Source organism: Labeo rohita, chromosome 19 (assembly GCF_022985175.1).
Source record: "Labeo rohita strain BAU-BD-2019 chromosome 19, IGBB_LRoh.1.0, whole genome shotgun sequence".
In the NCBI taxonomy this organism is placed as follows: Eukaryota; Metazoa; Chordata; class Actinopteri; order Cypriniformes; family Cyprinidae; genus Labeo; species Labeo rohita.
This window is the reverse complement of record NC_066887.1, coordinates 4,532,199-4,551,343: the sequence shown is the minus strand read 5'-3', so window position 1 is coordinate 4,551,343 and position 19,145 is coordinate 4,532,199. Positions and strand designations below refer to the sequence as shown.

General features: G+C 36.2%; 1 protein-coding gene across 1 annotated transcript; it reads right to left on the bottom strand.

Moving 5' to 3' along the window:
- Positions 1–14,459: 14,459 nt before the first annotated feature.
- On the bottom strand, positions 14,460–17,591 carry LOC127182376 (tripartite motif-containing protein 16-like). The gene is made up of 6 exons (XM_051137669.1): positions 16,992–17,591; positions 16,534–16,629; positions 16,161–16,394; positions 15,877–16,027; positions 15,714–15,773; positions 14,460–15,407 (listed from the first exon to the last, which is right to left on the bottom strand). Exons 1-6 carry the CDS (start codon positions 17,562–17,564, stop codon positions 14,830–14,832), a joined length of 1,692 nt encoding a protein of 563 aa, XP_050993626.1. The 5' UTR covers positions 17,565–17,591; the 3' UTR covers positions 14,460–14,829.
- Between the last annotated feature and the right edge of the window lie 1,554 nt (positions 17,592–19,145).

The following is a 19,145-nucleotide window of genomic DNA, read 5'->3' as shown; positions in this document are numbered from 1 at the left end:
GCCTGAGCCGGAAAGAGAATTGATTAGTTCATCTCTCGAGTCTTCGGGTTTGAGTCGTTCGTTCATCACGTGACATCCCCGTAATGTTAACCTATGCAGCCTGAGCCGGAAAGAGAATTGATTAGTTCATCTCTCGAGTCCTCGGGTTTGAGTCGTTCGTTCATCACGTGACATCCCCGTAATGTTAACCTATGCAGCCTGAGCCGGAAAGAGAATTGATTAGTTCATCTCTCGAGTCTTCGGGTTTGAGTCGTTCGTTCATCACGTGACATCCCCGTAATGTTAACCTATGCAGCCTGAGCCGGAAAGAGAATTGATTAGTTCATCTCTCGAGTCCTCGGGTTTGAGTCGTTCGTTCATCACGTGACATCCCCGTAATGTTAACCTATGCAGCCTGAGCCGGAAAGAGAATTGATTAGTTCATCTCTCGAGTCTTCGGGTTTGAGTCGTTCGTTCATCACGTGACAGCCCCATAAGGTGAACGAACGACTCTAAAACAGGTGAACTAATTCCAGTACAGAACCTAATAGGATGTTGCGCATGCGCGACTGAACGAATCTCTCCCCGAGGCGACTCGTTCGTCCCGAGTCACATTAAAGATTCGTTCAAAATGAACGAATCGTTCAAGAACGACCCATCACTAGACACCGTAGATTTCAAGGTTTAGTGTATAAGATAAACATCCATAATAGTTCATACACTTGTTGTAAACATTATGAAAATAATAGACTAACCACTGCATGAGATCAGTGCATCAGGCCACTGGATGTTAGTGATTTCCACACAAATAAAAATTAACCAAAAACACCTAATCAGACTTCTTTTTGGCTTTGTTATTTTGCTGTAATAGATGTGCTTCATACACATAATTATAGCAGCCAAAAAAAAAAAGTCAAGAGTCCAACTAAAGTAAACCCTGATCGCCATGATGGTGAGGTCAATTGAAACATAAAAAATATATATATACACAACAAAACCCCCAGTGTTAATTTAACACTCTGAGTGTGGACACATATAAACACTGATGCAGTGTTGAAGGTAATGAGATAATTAGGTGATTAACAAAGTGATGATTGATCATTATTGAAGACACCTGATGTTAATAAGCAGAATCACCAAAGGAGAAAACCAAAATTTTTAAGCAACCATTATAGTGGTCAATGTTTGCATTAGTTGGGCTCTTGACCATTAAATCTTTAATACTAGATTTTGTTTGGCTGCTGTATTTGAGTTGAAACAGCCAGACAAGCCAAAAGCTCAAGTCACCAGGTGATTGTTTTAACATATTCATTGTTTGACATACATCACCTAGAGTCTAATCTCTAAGTTAGGTTTTTTTTTTTTTTTTGCTTATTGTAATAGCCTTGACAATCCACAGAAGATCCAGCACTTCCTATACATTTTTGAAAGATTTTTTTTACAACCTGTTTAAAAAAAAAAAAGTATTTCACCTAGGCACACACAGACATCAAGAACCAGCCCATGAATCTCAGCAATGGTGACAAACGGCATATTCAGATAAACAGATCAACTCTGAACTCTCATAATTTATTCATGCCGCAATGCATGATGGGAGTCATGGATGAGTTCTGATTGGCTACAACACGCTTTTTGATGGTCACCGTTGTTGTGATTCTCACACTGATTCTTCATGTCTGTGTGTCTAAATTAAGATTAACTTATTTTCATCATCTGTCTGATTATGGCAAAACTGATTGATCTTTTGTTCACAGTTTTTTTTTTTGTAATCTGTAATGAAATCCTAAGTCAAATTCTCAAGTCACTATATGATGATTAAGTCAAGCACAGTCAATGCCATTTTATTGACTTTTGCTCTATGCTTGTCTGGCTGTTTTAACTCAGTAATTCCAGCCAAACAAGACCTAATATTGATGATTTAAGGGTCAAGAGCCCAACTAATGTAAACACTGACCACTATAATGGTTGCTTAAAAATTTTGGTTTTCTCCTTTGGTGATTCTGCTTATTAACATCAGGTGTCTTCAATAATGATCAATCATCACTTCGTTAATCACCTAATTATCTCGTTAACTTCAACACTACTTCAGTGTTGACTTTAACACTGCTTCAGTGTTTATATGTGTCCACACTCAGAGTGTTAAATTAACACTGGGGATTTTGCTGTGTATATATATATATATATAAAACATCTAAACCTCTGTTTAGATGTTCTGAAATAATATTTGTAGATATATGACAGAAATCAAGCCAAACTGTAATGTTTGTGGAGTTGTTTAATCAGAGATTTAATGTATATTAAATTTATTATATTAAAGTTCATTTTATCTTTGGCTGTGTCTGATTCTTGTGTTTCTCTTTCCTTCTGTGATTCTGCTTGTAAACAGCAGGTGTTCATCATTATTGGTCAATCATGACATAATGATCTCCTTAACTCCAACACTGTGTCAATGCTACTTGAACACTCTGTAGTGTGGAAACACATGAACACTGAGCAGGGTTTGTTTAACACTGGGAAATGTTACATAAACTTTACCTGTTTCATTTACGTAAGACTGATGTATTTGAATTACATTAAGTTTAATTGATTTGTTTAAATTAAAACTATGTAATCTAAATGCATGGAACTGATGTATGTAATTGAATTAAGTTTAGGGCTGAAATATTTTTTTGAGTGTATATGGAAATTAAATGAAACTTATTTTTTTCTAATTACTTTTAATTGAATAAAATTAACTTGTTTTAAACAAGGGCAGTGAATTTGAAAATTAATAATAAAAAATAAGTAGGATTAAATAACACATTTAAATCAGTGAAATTAACCAGATAAAAACATGTAACATTTACAAGGGGTCAGAATCATTTTTTTCAGTGTACTGTATTCCGCCAGAGAGGACTGCGGCTGCAAACGCATCGTTATTTGGATTACTTTTTTGTATGGCAGTTGACAATTTTGCAATAAATAAATGATTGTGATTGCACTTTCCTGTTTTTTATATTTTTATTACTGTTCAGTCATAGTTAACGTTAGGTTTAGAGGTACACTGTAAAAAATGCCGGTGAATTTAACAGTAAAAAACTGTAAAAATGCTACAGTAAAAACATGTTAAATGGTTAACAGTAAAAGACTGTAAAATTTACAGTGAATAACCATAAATTGACGTTCCCAGAATTCCCTGTGTTACATTTTTTTTTTATTTGATGTTTTTTTTTGTTGAAATAACTCTTTCTTCTTAGTTTTTACTTAGTTTTGTACAATAGGGTTGTATGTTACATCTAATGTTGTTAAATTAATGTTTATTGCATTATTTCAGTTTCATGTGTGTTACCATGATGGTGTTTAGTGATTGTGTGAATGACACTGTGCATCTTCTATGTATGTTAATATTTAAAAGCTGTTTGCGATGAGCTTTCGTTCATCATGCCACTTTCTCATCACCATCTGCTTTTGGTGGTTATCAGTGTATTACAAAGGTACAAAACAGATTTCAGTACTTCAATAAGTTGGTAAATTAACATTATATCAGTTAATGAAATTACAGTATTTACCTGTAAATTTAAGTGAAAACCGTAAAATGTTAAACGTTGCTACCGTAACTTTTACAGTAAAACTCTGGTAACCACAGCTGCCGGTTTTTTACCGTACATTTTACGGATTTTTTTTTACAGTGTAGAAGTGGGATTAGCGACTATAAAAATATTTTAGATATATTTTCAGATTGTATGTTTATGTATTGTACCTACCCTGTAACTTTCTTTGAACAAGAGGGGAACAATCGCCACTTTAATTTACAGCCCGCAGAGGGCACACTTACTCTGTAACTACATGGAACAAGAGTATATTTTCCCAGTAATTTTAAAAAGCTTACGTATAGATACACCAAACTTACGATTTAATAGAACAGGTACCTGTTAAGTTTTTAAGTAATTCCATTATAAATTATTTGTATATCTGTTTGCTACCCCGTTATTACCCAAACGTAACATATTGCTCCCTTATACTTACACGTAGGTACAATATAAATACGAAACATACACTGTAACTTAAGTTTACTTGCGCAGTTCTTTGCAGGTTGTATATCTGGTTGTTACCCCCGCAATACCAAAACGTAACATAGCCTATTGTTCTCTTATACCTACACATACTTACTAATAGGTACACTATAATTACAGAAACGTACACCGTAAATTCAGTATACTTATGTAGTTCTTTGCAGGTTAAATATCTGGTTTGTTATCCCCTTATTACCCAAATATAACATATTGTTCCCGTATACCTACATGTACGTTCTTTATAGGTACACTATAATTACAGAAACATACACCGTAAATTCAGTTTACTTACGTAGTTCTTTGCGGGTTGTAATCTAAAGCGTTACCCAACTATGTTATAGGGGGCCACAGCTGCCCCCTATTAGACTTGTCTAAAACAGCATTCTTCCATCTTAGAAACATTGCCAAGCTGCAAAACATGTTACCTGAATGCATTCATGACCTCTAGACTGGACTATTGTAATGCACTACTAGGTGGTTGTCCTTCATCTTCGATAAACAAGCTACAGATAGTCCAAAATGCAGCTGCTAGAGTCCTTACCAGGTCAAGAAAATATGATCATATTACCCCAATTTTTGAAGTCTGCACTGTAGGGTGATCACCTGGCAATAGGGCTGTTGCGGGACATAGATGTGATTTTACGGGACAATGCGGGACACGTGTGAGACTGATGCATTTTCTACTGTTATGCTATGTAAATGCTGATTACATCCGTTGTCATATGCGCTGATCTGTGTTTCTGAGCGCGCACATGCAAGCAAGAGAAAGCGCGTCTTTTTTTATGAGTAAAGAGAATCCACCTGCGAGAGAAGAGATTTGTGCTTTTTTGATGCGCCCCACATTACAATAATGCGCTCTAGACATTTGTCATTAAAATAAGGCCATAAAAACCGCCTCAAACGAAATATTAAAACAAGAAGAAAGTCGCGACTTAAAGCTGCATTGATGTTTTTTTAATTGGTTAAAATAAATGGAGAATATTTTCTCAATATGCGACGTGCGCGACAAGGGGTGAAAATGCTGTGCGGTACAACGCAAAGCGGGACAGGTGGTCATCCTACTGTACTGGCTACCAATTAGGTTCCACATCAGCTACAAAAAATTACTTCTTACTAGAGGTCGACCGCTGTATCGGTTTTGCTGATTAATCATCACCGATAGTTGATTGGCGAACTATCGGTTATCGGCAAAAATCCATGCCGATAGTTTTTTCCGGGTTGGGTCTGTTGCTGGAGTGGCTGAGAAGGTTGTCATTATACAGCAAAGTCCCTATAGTCTTTGTTATACGGCACGAGGGGGCCTCTAATGTTCTAGAATAGAAGCAGTTAAATTGTGAAAATACACAATATCCATATGCAATTTCAATACTGTGTCCTTTGTGTAGATATTTAAAGTTGGCCATCTTTAGCTTGATTGCTGATGTAGTGGTAACACTTTACAATATAAGCCCATTTGTAACATTAAGATTCATAAAAGCTGTAGAATAGAAATATTGTTTCCTTGTGTTAATTTCAACATTTACTGATATATTTAAAAAAAAATTAGTTGCTATATTTTATATTAATAATTAATATTAATACTTTTATTAATTTACAAAGTATGGTTAAGTAGGCTACTTTTTTTTTTTTTTTTTTTTTAAAGTATCACTATTTATTTTCCATACAGTATCCATTTTAAAAACTATTGGTCGATTAATCGGTATCGGCCAGTGTAGTAAAATCCAAAATCGGTCAACCTCTGCTTCTTAACCAGTGACTGGCTGAAGCAGGGTTAAAGATGAACTCACATTGATTTTCAGTTAGAAACACTTCCAGTGTCTTGACTTCACATTCTTTACTAGCTTCTCTGAATTAGTATCTAGCTCCTACGAAATTTGTGCCACAGTCACAAAGTTGACGAACAGTTCCACAGAGACTTATGAAACATGTTAGAGCATTAATGAACATGTCTGTTGACAGATCTTCCAGCATTTCAATATGGACAGCTCGAGAAGACAGACAGGTGAAGAGAAGGCCATACCTTCCTCGATGGCAAATGTTGGCATGATAGTACGTCAAAATAAGGTTGGTAACATGGCTAACTTTTGGCAAAATCACTGGATGCTTGAGAAGTGATGCACGTGATGTGTGGCCAAGTATGGTGACTCATACTTGTAATATGTATTCTGCATTTAACCCATCCAAGTGCACATACACAGTAGTGAACACACACCCAGAGCAGTGAGCAGCCATATTGCTATTGCTGCAGCACCTGGGGAGAAGTTGGGGGTTAGGTGCCTTTCTCAAGGCTCACCTCAGTTGTGGTATTGAGGGTGGAGAGAGCACTTTCGGTTATAAGCTCGACTCCCTAACCATAAGGCCACGGCTGCCCCAAATACATTTTCCATTCAAAAGAAAAGGAGAAACAAACCCAATAGGGTTGTACAAGGAAGCAACAATTGACAAAATACCTTGACGCGTTGAAAGCTGATCTTTCAGTTTGATGTCAAAATCACAGGATCCTTGACCTCTTCACTAAGAGATGACGGTTTTAACCTTCCTCCAACACGAAGAAGTCCTCCTTTCAAAACAGGATCAAGTTGGAACTAATACTACCTTCAGTCACAAATGCTTGACCTAGCCTGACTTCAGGATCTCCCACAAGCAGATCATTTGAGGAGTAAGAAGTTGGACACACCTCTCGTTTCCATAAAAATGTAGGTCCTGATATCCAGTTTGTTGAAGATATGTCTGAAACAAGAAGACCTCTAGAAACATAATCAGCAGGATTTGTGTTGACATAATACCCCTGGCTTGTATTTGTGGTTTCCTTGATTAGCTGGACAAGATTTGCAACAAACACATGAAACCTTCTTGCTTCATTATTGACATATGCAACCTGCGAGTCAGTCCAAAAGAGCTCTTGATCGATCTTCATTTCCAATTCAGCCTTTAACATAACACTCATCAGCAGAAATACAGCAGCAGACAATTCCAGTTTTGGAATAGTTTTGATCTTTGTAGGTGCGACTTGAGCCTTAGCCATTACAAGACTACAATGTACTTCATCTTTGTTGTTCTTGAACCTCAGATAGAAACATGCACCATACCCTAGGTTCTGTCCAGACAATGTTGTCAAAAAATTGCGGATGATAGCATCTTGGGATGCTGAAACATTTTAGATCCTGAAAACTACTTTTCCACTCCTCCCACCGTAGGAATAAGTCGTCAGGGAGAGGATCATTCCATCCAATATTTCTACGACACAGCTTCTGTAAAATAAGGAAAGGAAGTAAAGGAAAGGAATGCACGTGATGTGTGGCTAAGTATGGTGACCCATACTTGTAATTTGTACTCTGCATTTAACCCATCCAAGTGCACATACACAGTAGTGAACACACACCCAGAGCAGTGAGCAGCCGTAGTACTATTCCTGCGGCACCTGGGGAGAAGTTGGGGGTTAGGTGCCTTTCTCAAGGCTCACCTCAGTCGTGGTATTGAGGGTGGAGAGAGCACTTTCGGTTATAAGCTCGACTCCCTAACCATAAGGCCACGGCTGCCCCAAATACATTTTCCTTTCAAAAGAAAAGGAGCAACAAACCCAATAGAGTTGTACAAGGAAGCAACAATTGACAAAATACCTTGACGCGTTGAAAGCTGATCTTTCAGTTTGATGTCAAAACGAAATGTGTCATCTTTCGTAGACCACTAAATGGCAAGAACATATCCTGTTACTTCAGGACTTCGGTTAAGCGGCTTGGTAGTTACTGCCCACTCTGAAGAATCCACACAGTTTGGAACTTTTTTCTCATTTGAGTTAAACTTATGAAGGCTTGAGGTTTGAGCTTTGACAGTTAATTCTTTCGCTTCCTGAATCGATGGAACTGAAATCAAGCTGTCACCAAAATAAAAGTTCTTCTTCACAAATGACGAAACTGTAGGATACTCGGACTTGTACTGCTCTGCTAGATATTTAAGACCAAAACTGGCACATCCTGGCAATGAAGCAGCGCCAAAAAGGTTTACCGTCATTCTATGTTCTTGGGGTTCTCCTTCCAAGTCTCCATTCTCCCACTGTAAGAATCTCAAGTAATTACTTTGATCAGGAGGAACGTGGAATTGATGGAGCATCTTTTCGATATTGCATGTTACAGCAACAGCTTTGACTTGAACTTTACTTAAGCATACTTAATAAAATAAACTTGAAGTATACTTCTTTTTGGTAAGGGTATGTTTGATGTTCTCACTAAGAAGACGTATAAAATGGACATCTTCCTGGGACACATATTTGTCCTCATAGCACTTCTCATTAAAGTCTGATCCTAATGCTTTTAGGACATCATTAGCTGATGGAACTGACAACTCCATCACTGAGACTCGATGAATGAAACTTTAACTTCCTTGTCCATCTAGGTGGGGATTACAAACCCTTACCAAAAAGAAGTATTCTTTATTTTATTAAGTATACTTAAGTTCAAGTATATTTTTAAGTATACTTTATGTAGTAAGTATACAAATATCAGTGTACTAGTAGTATACTTATAAGTGTACTATTTTAATACTCCTTGGGACTAAATTGGCCCACTTTCTAGTATATAAAAGTATACTTTAAGTATAACAGTAGTAAACTTTGAGTACACAACTAGTTTACATCTATGTTTTTAATTTGTACTACAAGTATACTAAAAGTGAACTTATCGGTATACTGATAGTTTACTAATTAAATACTTCGTAATGCATTCCTTAAACTACTAGTTTAGTAGTTTTATACTGCAAGTATACTCAATTTTTTTTTCTTTTTTTTTTAAGTGAACTTTAAATCATACTTTAAGTTCACTTAAAATAAGTTCACTAAAATTTTATACTATTATGTCCCTATTTAGGTATTAATTTATATATATATATTTTGTTACATGAATATCTGAACATACAAAACATTACAAATAACTTACTCTAATATGTAGGTAACGCAGTTTTTGTTTGTAAAGCATTTTACAATATCAAGATATCCAGGCAGTAGATATAAGTGGCTGAAAGTATCTAGGCCTCAAAACTAGATACACAAACCTCAAGAACAGTGGCAATCAGCAAATATTAAAAAGATGAGATCTTTACGTCAGAGTACAACAAATAACTAACAATAATGACAAAACAACAACAAAAAAGTTTAAATGAAGTCAGCAAACAGCAAAACAATAAGCCTATAGGAGTAACTGGATAATTTATTCATGCTGCAATGCATGCTGGGAACTTACAAAGCCTTAAAATTTCAACAATATAAAATTTGTGTTTGACTAGTTGGGACAGCATTTGCAGTAATTTTGTTGGTCTGACAAGGGTTTGTATCTAGTTTGAAGAAAATAGCATTTTTAGTATTTGAGATTCAAAATGTTTTGTAAAATTGGAAAATATGTATTTGCATTTTTTACAGTGTGGAAGCATCTGTTTTGGTTTCTTCTTCGCTTGTGTTTTGGAAATTCTGTACAGAAGATGTGTAATAGCATCTCTCATGTATAACAATGAAAACACGGATTCTCAGAGCACAAGTATAGCTCAAATATATTTAGACTTTTTCTAAGTATAAGTCAAGTATACTTAAATGTCATTTTAAGTATATTTCTGATAAGTACATAAAGCACATTTCTGAGAAGTACATAAAAAGTAGACTGAAAGAATATTTTTTTTTATTTTAGGTTTAAGAGAAGTATATTAATAGCACACTTGAATTAACTTCTTTTTTGTAAGGGTAGGGCACATTTTTTGGCATTGGTTATATAAACACACAAAACTGAAAACCGGAAAAGGCAAAATGGTCATAAAAAACATACTTTTCATGGTCAAAAATGACGTCATAGGAAAATTAGATTTTTGGGGTACAATCCACAAATCAGCCACAATGCAAAATAAAGCACACAGCAAATCAGGATTACTGAACAAGTGTACATGCATCTATTCTACAGCAGCAGCTACTTTGGTATTACAGATGATTTTATGCGAGAATTAGTAGGCGAGTGCACTCATTCTCGCGAGATTCGGACGTACATATACTTAATTTGCATTCTAATATGCCTACTTACCTACTTTATAGTAGGAAAAAAGAGTACGTAAAGAAAGAAGTACGTTCGAAACCTAAAAGAGTAGGCGAGAAATCCCCGGATGTCCTACTGCTTCAGCCCAGATTCTGGAGTGTTCATCGATGGATACTTTTCAATCCCAGGAGTCCACGGGAGAGCAATACGTCATCATCGAACGTGATTGAGAACCGCGACAAGGGTGTTTACAAATGTGAAATCGTATTTGCTGACCTACTAAACTGTATATTTAGGTGCAAAGACTAGACAGTAACGTTGTAGTATATTGTAATTTTGCTGTAAGAAAATTGTGTATAGCAAACAGTAGAGTTCCAGTAAGCACACGTACGTCAACAAAGTGGATTTACATAAGCCATATACATCTTCGATTACTAAATGTTTATTTAACAACTGACAGTAAAGTGTTGTAAGAGAATTGCAGATGAGCACATCACAACATGAAACAAACATCTGTGTGAGTGATGTACATTATGTGTGCTTATGTAGAATTCACTGCTGTCAGCACTGCTTTAGTTGAATGTAAATAGTGTAGTTCATCTGTTTCATTTGTCCATTACTGTTCATAAATTGAGGAGCATTTGTGTTGGATAAAAAGCCAGTTAACAAATCAGCAACTACCTCAAAATGTAAATGCAGAATTGAATCACAGAGGTAACTGAATCATGTCTGGATGTTACAGGGACAGATGAGACACACATGTGTTTATCCAGTGAAGAGTGACTGATGAAGGAATGCTGCCATCAAAGGCTTTCAGAGAGTATACATTACATAAATGAATAAAACATCTTTTAAATCTTAAGTTGTACTTTATTTTATTTATTGTAACATCAAACAGAGTTATTACAGCAGTTTTGATTTGTGATTTCTGTGCATTTACTGCAGATCTTTTGTGGTGCAGCAGGTGACGCCAGCGTTTGTGGGAAGAAAGTAAGACCTGAAACAAAAATATAAAGTAAGATCATTTTGTTACTTTAATATGGAAATAAAATTTTTTTAAATTATTGTAAAAAAAAAAAAGTTAAAATGAATGCTTTTGTATTATATTTGTGCTTCTTTGTATGATCTGAAATGTCTGCAGACTGGTGTGAGCAGTGAAAAAGCAGAAATCCACAGCAGCATCCTGGAAATGGTCTGGTGTCATGGATGAGATCCTCCATCACTCCACCTGCCATTACTGCCTCATCTGGGCCAGATGTTGCTGTGGCCTCTTCATCCTCAGTGAGCTCAGAGCCAGCGGGAGTATCTTGAAAAAGACTAAACGACATTGAAGATGTGATTCTGTTCTGCCGGTTTCTGTTCATACAGTATCAGTCAATGGAGGCTGACTTTCAGAGGTTCCAAAAGCATCAACAAATAAAGTCATGAAACTTTTATCCAAAGTGACTTACAGTGCTCTTTTTACAGGGACCCCCAATCCCCTGGAGAAAAGTGCCTTGATCAGGTAGTAGCGAACCAGCAACCTTCTGCTTACCAGTTCAGCGGTTTAGCCCACTACAAAAGTAATAAAGCAAAAGTAAAAAAATAAGTAATAAAGAGTGTAAACATGAAATGAAGTTTGTCAAGAAATGGAATGCTGACAACATGAATTGTAAAATGCTTTACTCTGTTTAAATGTTTCACAGGTAGTCGAGCAGACACGGTGATAGCCAGATTGTACTGCACATGTTCTCCTGCTCTTGCCTCAAGGTTGTGGGGTTCAGTGGTGCATCTTCATGGTCTTTCTCATCCTCTGGCTCAACAACATCCCCACTGAGAAGAGTGAGATTGTGAAGCACAGTGCAGCAGCAGAATTGGCACAGCTGCATTGAGATGGCAATAGGATGTGGGGTTCACCAACTGTAAACACATGATTGTTAGATCAATAAGTTTGAATAAAGCTGTTTCATCTGTTGTTGACTTGTATATTTATGTATTTATTATGATGCTTTTATTCCTTCTTTTACTCATTTATTCATGTTTTCTATTGTTGTCAATAAATAAAATATACATATTTTGTTAACTAATGCATTAATTCATTGCTTAACTGAAAATTGATGGATTCAAATCAGCTGCACTTGTCAAGTGTATATTTATGCATAGCTATGTCAAAAAAAGTTATATAATTAATTATTAGTTAGCATGTATCTTTATTATTGTGTGTAAATGTTGGGGTGGGCTAGCAATGCAGTTCATTATGGTGTTATCTTAATTTTTAAGTAGTAATACTTATATTTTTCAAACGTAAAATCAACAGTCTCCAAATGCGAGAAGTTCCAGCAGCTGCCTGATGTCTCCTGTGTGCAGACAATGCAAACGTGGAGGTGTATTTTAACTGTACTTGGTAGGTAGGGTTGTTGAGTTACTGATGCTATGAGGTGTTAGTGCGCCTGTCACTCTTTTCATTATTATTATTGCTTATAATTACATTGAGATCTGGAAATATGGTTGTACCTAACAATGGACAACTGTAATGACAAAAAACAGAAAACAAATATCATGCATTCATCATGGTATGAGATTATGTACACAGAAAAAAACAACAACATAATAACAAGGTTAAATATCTAAATAATTCACCACAGTGCTTTTTTTTAGAAGCCTGGTGGACGAAACGACAGTTAAATTAAACAAGAAAAAAGAAAAGAAAACAATGGAGATTTAAACCACTTAAGCCAATTTTACACATAAAATGAAGAAATGAACTACATATTAAAGAGAACGATTTCATCTTATAAGTTTTCTTATAAAATTTAAAATAAAAAAAATATTATACTACAATATACTACAATCACAATAAAACGTAAAATTGTTTCTTTAACAAGACCACAAAATTAGCAAATTATCAACATCAAAATATTTACGGATATACAGCCATTGTTTTGCTGTATGTGGCAGAGGGGAATATGCCGCTGCCTTGTGGGGGAAATATTAAACCCTTAACTAAGGAAGACTGAGTGAGTAACAGGATCTTAGTCCCCCCCACCCAATGCTTTAGGTCTCTGTATAACAGGTAGTTATATGTTGGTGCCTATCGTGTTGCTTTGTAGTGCTACAGATGAGGTGATAAAGAAAATAACAACATGTGACTGTTTCTGTTGTACCTTAAACAACAATCAGTGTTCCTCTGTTACAGCACTGAAAATGTTCACATTTACAGTCAGGGTGATTGAATCAGTTCAGTTCAAATGTTGAAAAGTTCACTTCCGAGTCCAGGACAATGATACTCAGTCGATTCAAAAATTCAGAATGTTCATAGACTTGCAAAAGAAAGTATGTGAATCACTTGCTGGTAAATGTATACGTCACCGTTCCACATATGAGAGATTTCCTTTAAAGCACAGTTCAGTCTTTATACTTGCTGAAAGAAAAGATTACTTGCTTACCAGCGTTCAGTGGAAAATGAAGAAAATAAAGTACATCACCACTCTTGGGTCATGGACAGAGCACTGAAAGGTGTTCATATAGGCAGTGTGACGTTCCTTTAACTCTATGATCTCCAACGATTGTCCCTGTGATCCTAAAGCAGGGGTGCTCAACCCTGGTCCTGGAGATCGACTTTCCTGCAAAGTTCATCTCCAACCCTGACCAAACACACCTGAACCAGTTAATTAGGATCTCAAGGAGCACTTGATAATTACAGATAGGTGTGTTTAATTAGGGTTGAAACTAAACTCTGCAGGAAAGTCGATCTCCAGAAACAGGGTTGGGCACCCCTGTCCTAAAGGCTACAGCTTGATCCGACGAGACCGCAATCCTGTCCAACGGCAATCAGTCCGAGAGTACGAACAATACAGGATCCTATCCAAAGAATCAGCCAAAAACTGGATGCAAAATACACTCAAAAACCACTGGAGTATTCAACTCCAATGCTGAATATCTTTCTAAACTTTAACAGGCCTGTCCTCAGCTTCACGCACCAGCACGACGAAAACTTGCTACGTCACTATAATAACAGAGAGTTCGAAGCATCATCATGCAGCTCTAATGCATGTCACCGGTCTAAACTTAACTTTTCACTTAATAAAAGTTCTAAAAATCGGCACATTCTTCGTCAGCTCACCGCTACTCTCTCCATGTATTCGTCACGCACACATGGGAACAATAATGGCGGCACCCACGTCTAAATTTCAAAATATAAGCTTATGCGAAATCCAATTGTACATCCCCTACATGAAGTTTACTAGATTGTGCTGTTTATGAATTACTATGACCAAGTTTTAATTTATTTTTCAAATCAAAATTCATCAGTCAAGTAAGTCTACTGTATTGTGGGATATAGTATTATAATATTTGTACATTGTTACTGCAGAAATTGTATTTTATTTTATGCCATTTTCAAAGTTACCGTATAAGTCAAAATAAAGCTGAATGACCAAGATTCATATGCAGAACAAGTGCACTTATATTACAGAAATTTAAACATGCATACAGACTGTTATTAAAAAAATGTTATAAACTCAACATAGTGACAAAATTCTTTTCAGAAAACAAGAGTCCCCTGTATATACCAAAGGAACAAAAATTACTTAATATATGATGCTTAAACATGAAAAGCTTGAAATATTGACAGTAATGTCACATGCATGGGTATGTATGTACTCTGAGAATGGCAGACCCCTACTGATCTAAAGATTTTTGCTCTCATTCTTTCTGATCTGTAACATCAACAAGTGTGCATTGTTACTATGCAGCAGCATTCTTGTCAAATCCCACTGACTATTTTAGGCAATTCAGTATCCCTGGACCATTTATATTTTGTCACACAGTTTCAAAGTTGGATGTTCAGCTGATCCAAATACTCTATTAACAACTGATAAATTAATCCAAAATCCAGGACAGAGAGGCTGAGTGAATGTGGTCTGGACTCTGTGGATGAGGTTCATTGACATTGTGTCAGAGATGCTGTAGAAGGACAGAATTCCGATATTGTAATCCACATACACTCCTATTCTACGAGAGCTGGACACTACAGAGAGTTTAGTCTGCTGGTTATTTTGAGAGAATGTGTAACTGGAAGGAGAGCAGATTAAACACCAGGACTGATCATTACTTCCAAATTTGCACCTATTTCCCCGTCCCTTCCTGACAATGCTCTTATATGACACTGATATACACACATCAACATTTCCAATCCCACTCCATTCAACCTCCCAGTAACACCGTTCACGTACACTCTCTGTACACAACACCTGCCACCAATAACTAAATCTGTCTGGATGATCAGGATACTCCTGGACTGTGTTAGCGTATGTCACCACTCTGTTCCCCTCAGACAGACTGAGATGTTTATGCACTGTGTTTGGGTCCATGGTGAACTGAATGTAGTCTGATGGAGAAAAAACACATTATTTGCAACAAAATCTGCAAAACTGAATTTCAATGTTAGTTGTCATGTAGATAAAATGTGATGGATGTTCTTGATACTGATATGGATGTTGATAAAATTTCATGTTTTTCTACTTAATTCCATTTTCTATTTACAGTGTAATGTTAAAAGGAAAAGTATTCTGGTAACAACTTTTGCCAATTTTAATTAATAATTCTAAAGTAAAGATGTCTTATAAGCTAATATTATTATATTTGGTAGCTGTAACAATCATGTCCTTGTGTTCCTATTTTCCTAGAAACTTACACTGTAGGAAGTCTTTTCTGCTATCATATTCTGGGGTGGGAATGATCTGGATACATATGACTGTGGAAAACATCACACAAATTTTTGACATATATGACATATATTTTCAGTGTAAAAGAACTAGATAGATAAACAAAATACTAATGAGTCTCTAGTACTTTACCTCTTCCAGAGAGTTTTTCAATCTCCTCTTTGCAGAAATCCTCCAGTTTCTGTCTCAGTTGAGAGACTGATTTTCCTACAACATCCAAAGAACCGTCAGAGATGCTGGGAACATCTGGAGATCCAGGAGGAACAGGGAGAGATGGGAAACACTACACAGACATGAACAACCAGAGAATAAATGTAAGATACAGAAATATTTCATAGAAAACAAATACTCCCCAAGGGATAAAAACAGTAAAAGCCCACTCACAGTAATGAAAATACTAAAGATCATGGTGTTACCTGAAGTAAATGGGTGTGGTTGTCTGTCTTTGCCAGCTGCTCCAGCTCAGTTTTTTCCCTCCTCAGATCATCAATGTCCTGCTTCAGTCGTTTCAGGAGTGCTTCAGTTTGACTCACTACTGTTTTTTCTCGATCTCTGATCATCGGTGTGACCTCAGAGCATCTTCTTTTAATGGAGCGGATGAGCTCATTAAAGATCCTCTCACTGTCCTCCACTGCTGTCTGTGCAGAGCGCTGTAGGACACACATTACAATCAGCTCTTACTGCTGCTCACACAGTCTGCTGTGCTTCAGTGGGACTGAAACAACAACCAACTGAAGAAGAGTCTTAAGTCTGAATCCAGCACTGCTTCCTCTTCTTCTCAAAACTCACCTTGTGATTCTCTAAAGCCTCTTTCAGCTCCTGAAGCTTCATTTCTCCTTCATGGATTTGCTGCTGGTATTTTTCCAGCATCTCACTGACAAGTTTCTGTAGGACAAAACAAATAATGGAAAATCAGAAATGTACTGAATAAAAATTAAAGTTCAGACTGTTTGTTTATGACTGCTGCTTTTTCATTTGTTTATTTATGACTGCTGCCTTTTCATTTCACAGAACTGGATGAATTACATTCTTAACCACGAAGAAACACTTTAACGAACTCAGGGTGGCTTCTTATTATAGTTTAGCTGAAGTTTTTCCCCGTCACTCTCATAATCACTTTTTTTATCTATATCTTTTAAAATGTGAAATTCTTACAGCTGTTAATGATACAATTTTTAGGTCATGTGAAATAAGATCTTTTTTTTCGTAAAACAACAGACAGAACCAGCATACCTGTTTGTATTTACCTGTTTCTCTGTCCTCTCTGCTGCATTTGAGACAGTTATGTGTTTTTTGTGTTCATCCACTATACAGAGCGCGCAAATACATTGTTGATCAGTACGGCAGTAAATGTCCATTGGCTTTTTATGTTTACTGCAGATCATCTTCTGAAGTTCTCCAGTGGTGTCTATTAGATTGTGTCCCATTTCTTTGAAGAGATTCTCATGTTGTTCAAGGTGATTTTGACAGAAAGAGTGCCGACACGTCAGACAAGACTTCACAGCTTTGTGTTTTCTTCCAGTACAGACGTCACACTCCACATCTCCAGGTCCAGCAGGAAAATCAGTTTGGAGTTCAGTCTTCCTCAGTTTCTCCACCTCTTCAGCCAGCATGATGTTTTTATTTAAAGCAGGTCTTGGACTGAAGGTCTGTTGGCATTGAGGACAGCTGTAGACTCTCTTCTTATCTTCCTGATTCCAGAATGTTTTAATGCAGCTCATACAGTAACTGTGTCCACAGGGAATAGTCACTGGATCCTTCAGTAGATCCAGACACACTGGACACCTAAAATGGTCCTGAGAAAACATGGCTTCAGCCATTTCACTGCATACACACACAGACAGAGACACGACACAGCTAAACGGCACTTAGGTTTTGTTTTCCCTGAACTGGATAGAACTGGAATTCCTGGTTTTGTCTTTGAGAGGCGTGTGCAAATCTGTCTGTAAAGTGTAAAAATTTGTTTTTCTTCCATGATCATTCCTAATGCAACCATCCACTAAATGTCAGAAATAAATTTCATTTTAAAATACATTCAAATTTAAAAAAAAGTTATTTTAAATAGTAAAAATATTTCAAAATGTAACTGTTTTTGCTATACTTTGGATCAAAAAAAACAAAAAAAAAAAAAACAAAACAAATGTGGGCTTGGTGAGCAGAAGAGACTTCTTTAAAAAACATAAAAAATCCTACTGTTCAAAAACTTTTGACTGGTAGTGTATATACAGATGAATTGTTCACAATATAACATGCATTTAGAAAATAGGGTGAATTTTATAGTGTATAGGTCTGCTGAAAGTTTCTGTAGAGTATACTGGCATATAGATCTCCTCAAAGTTTATAGACTTGGACAAAAAGCCACAGCGCTTAGATGTAGATCTAAAGAACGCAGAGTGATTGTTAGTCTGTTTGTTTATGGCTTGTCTTGGTATCCATGGAGTTTGTGGTTTAGCCATTTCTCTGCTATAAACGCATATTTCCACAAAACTCCTCATGACCAAAGCCACTTCCCTTCAGACAGCAGAACTGTGAGTCATCAAGTTTATTAGCAGGCAAATTAGCTCTTGTTAAAAAAAACGAAAGAACAGCACTCACACTTTTACTAGTAACAATTCAATTAGAGAGCTCTATAATTACATTTTTACTGGTAACAATGGCAATTAGAGAGCTCTCTAATTCAATTCTTACTAGTAACAATTATAATTAGAGAGCTCTCAAATTTAGTTAGAGAGCTCTGCAATTTCTAATTTAGTTCTTACTAGTAACAATTAGGATTAGAGAGCTCTCTAATTCAATTCTTACTAGTAACAATTGAATTATAGAGCTCTCTAATTCAATTACATTCAATTACTCTGCAATTACATTCTTACTAGTAAGAATTCATTTAGAGAGCTCTACAACTCAATTCTTACTAGTAACAATGCCATTTAGAGAGCTCTTTAATGCAATTCTTACTAGTAACAATCCAATTAGAGCGCTCTACAGTTCAGTTCCTACTAGTAACAATGCATATTAGAGGGCTCTCTAATTCAGTTCTTACTAGTAAAAATGCAATTACAGAGCCCTCCAATTCAATTTTTACTAGTAAGAAAACCAGTTACAGAGCTCTACAATTGTATTCTTCCAAGTAAAAAGGCTTATTCAGATGCTAAACAGATTCGCGATTACACCCATTTCCTTCTCTAAATCCCGCCTGCAGTGATGCACTTCAAAATAAAAGCTTTTCAAGCATGAATTAATAGCATTTCCATTATGTCAGAATGACCATAAAAATGAGATAACAGCTTGGATATGTTTTGTTTTTAAAAAATAATTTGTAATCACTAGATTAATTTACATTTTTATAGTCTTGAAACACTTAAAAGCAAAGAAGACACACAAATGTTCGCTCTAAAAAAAAT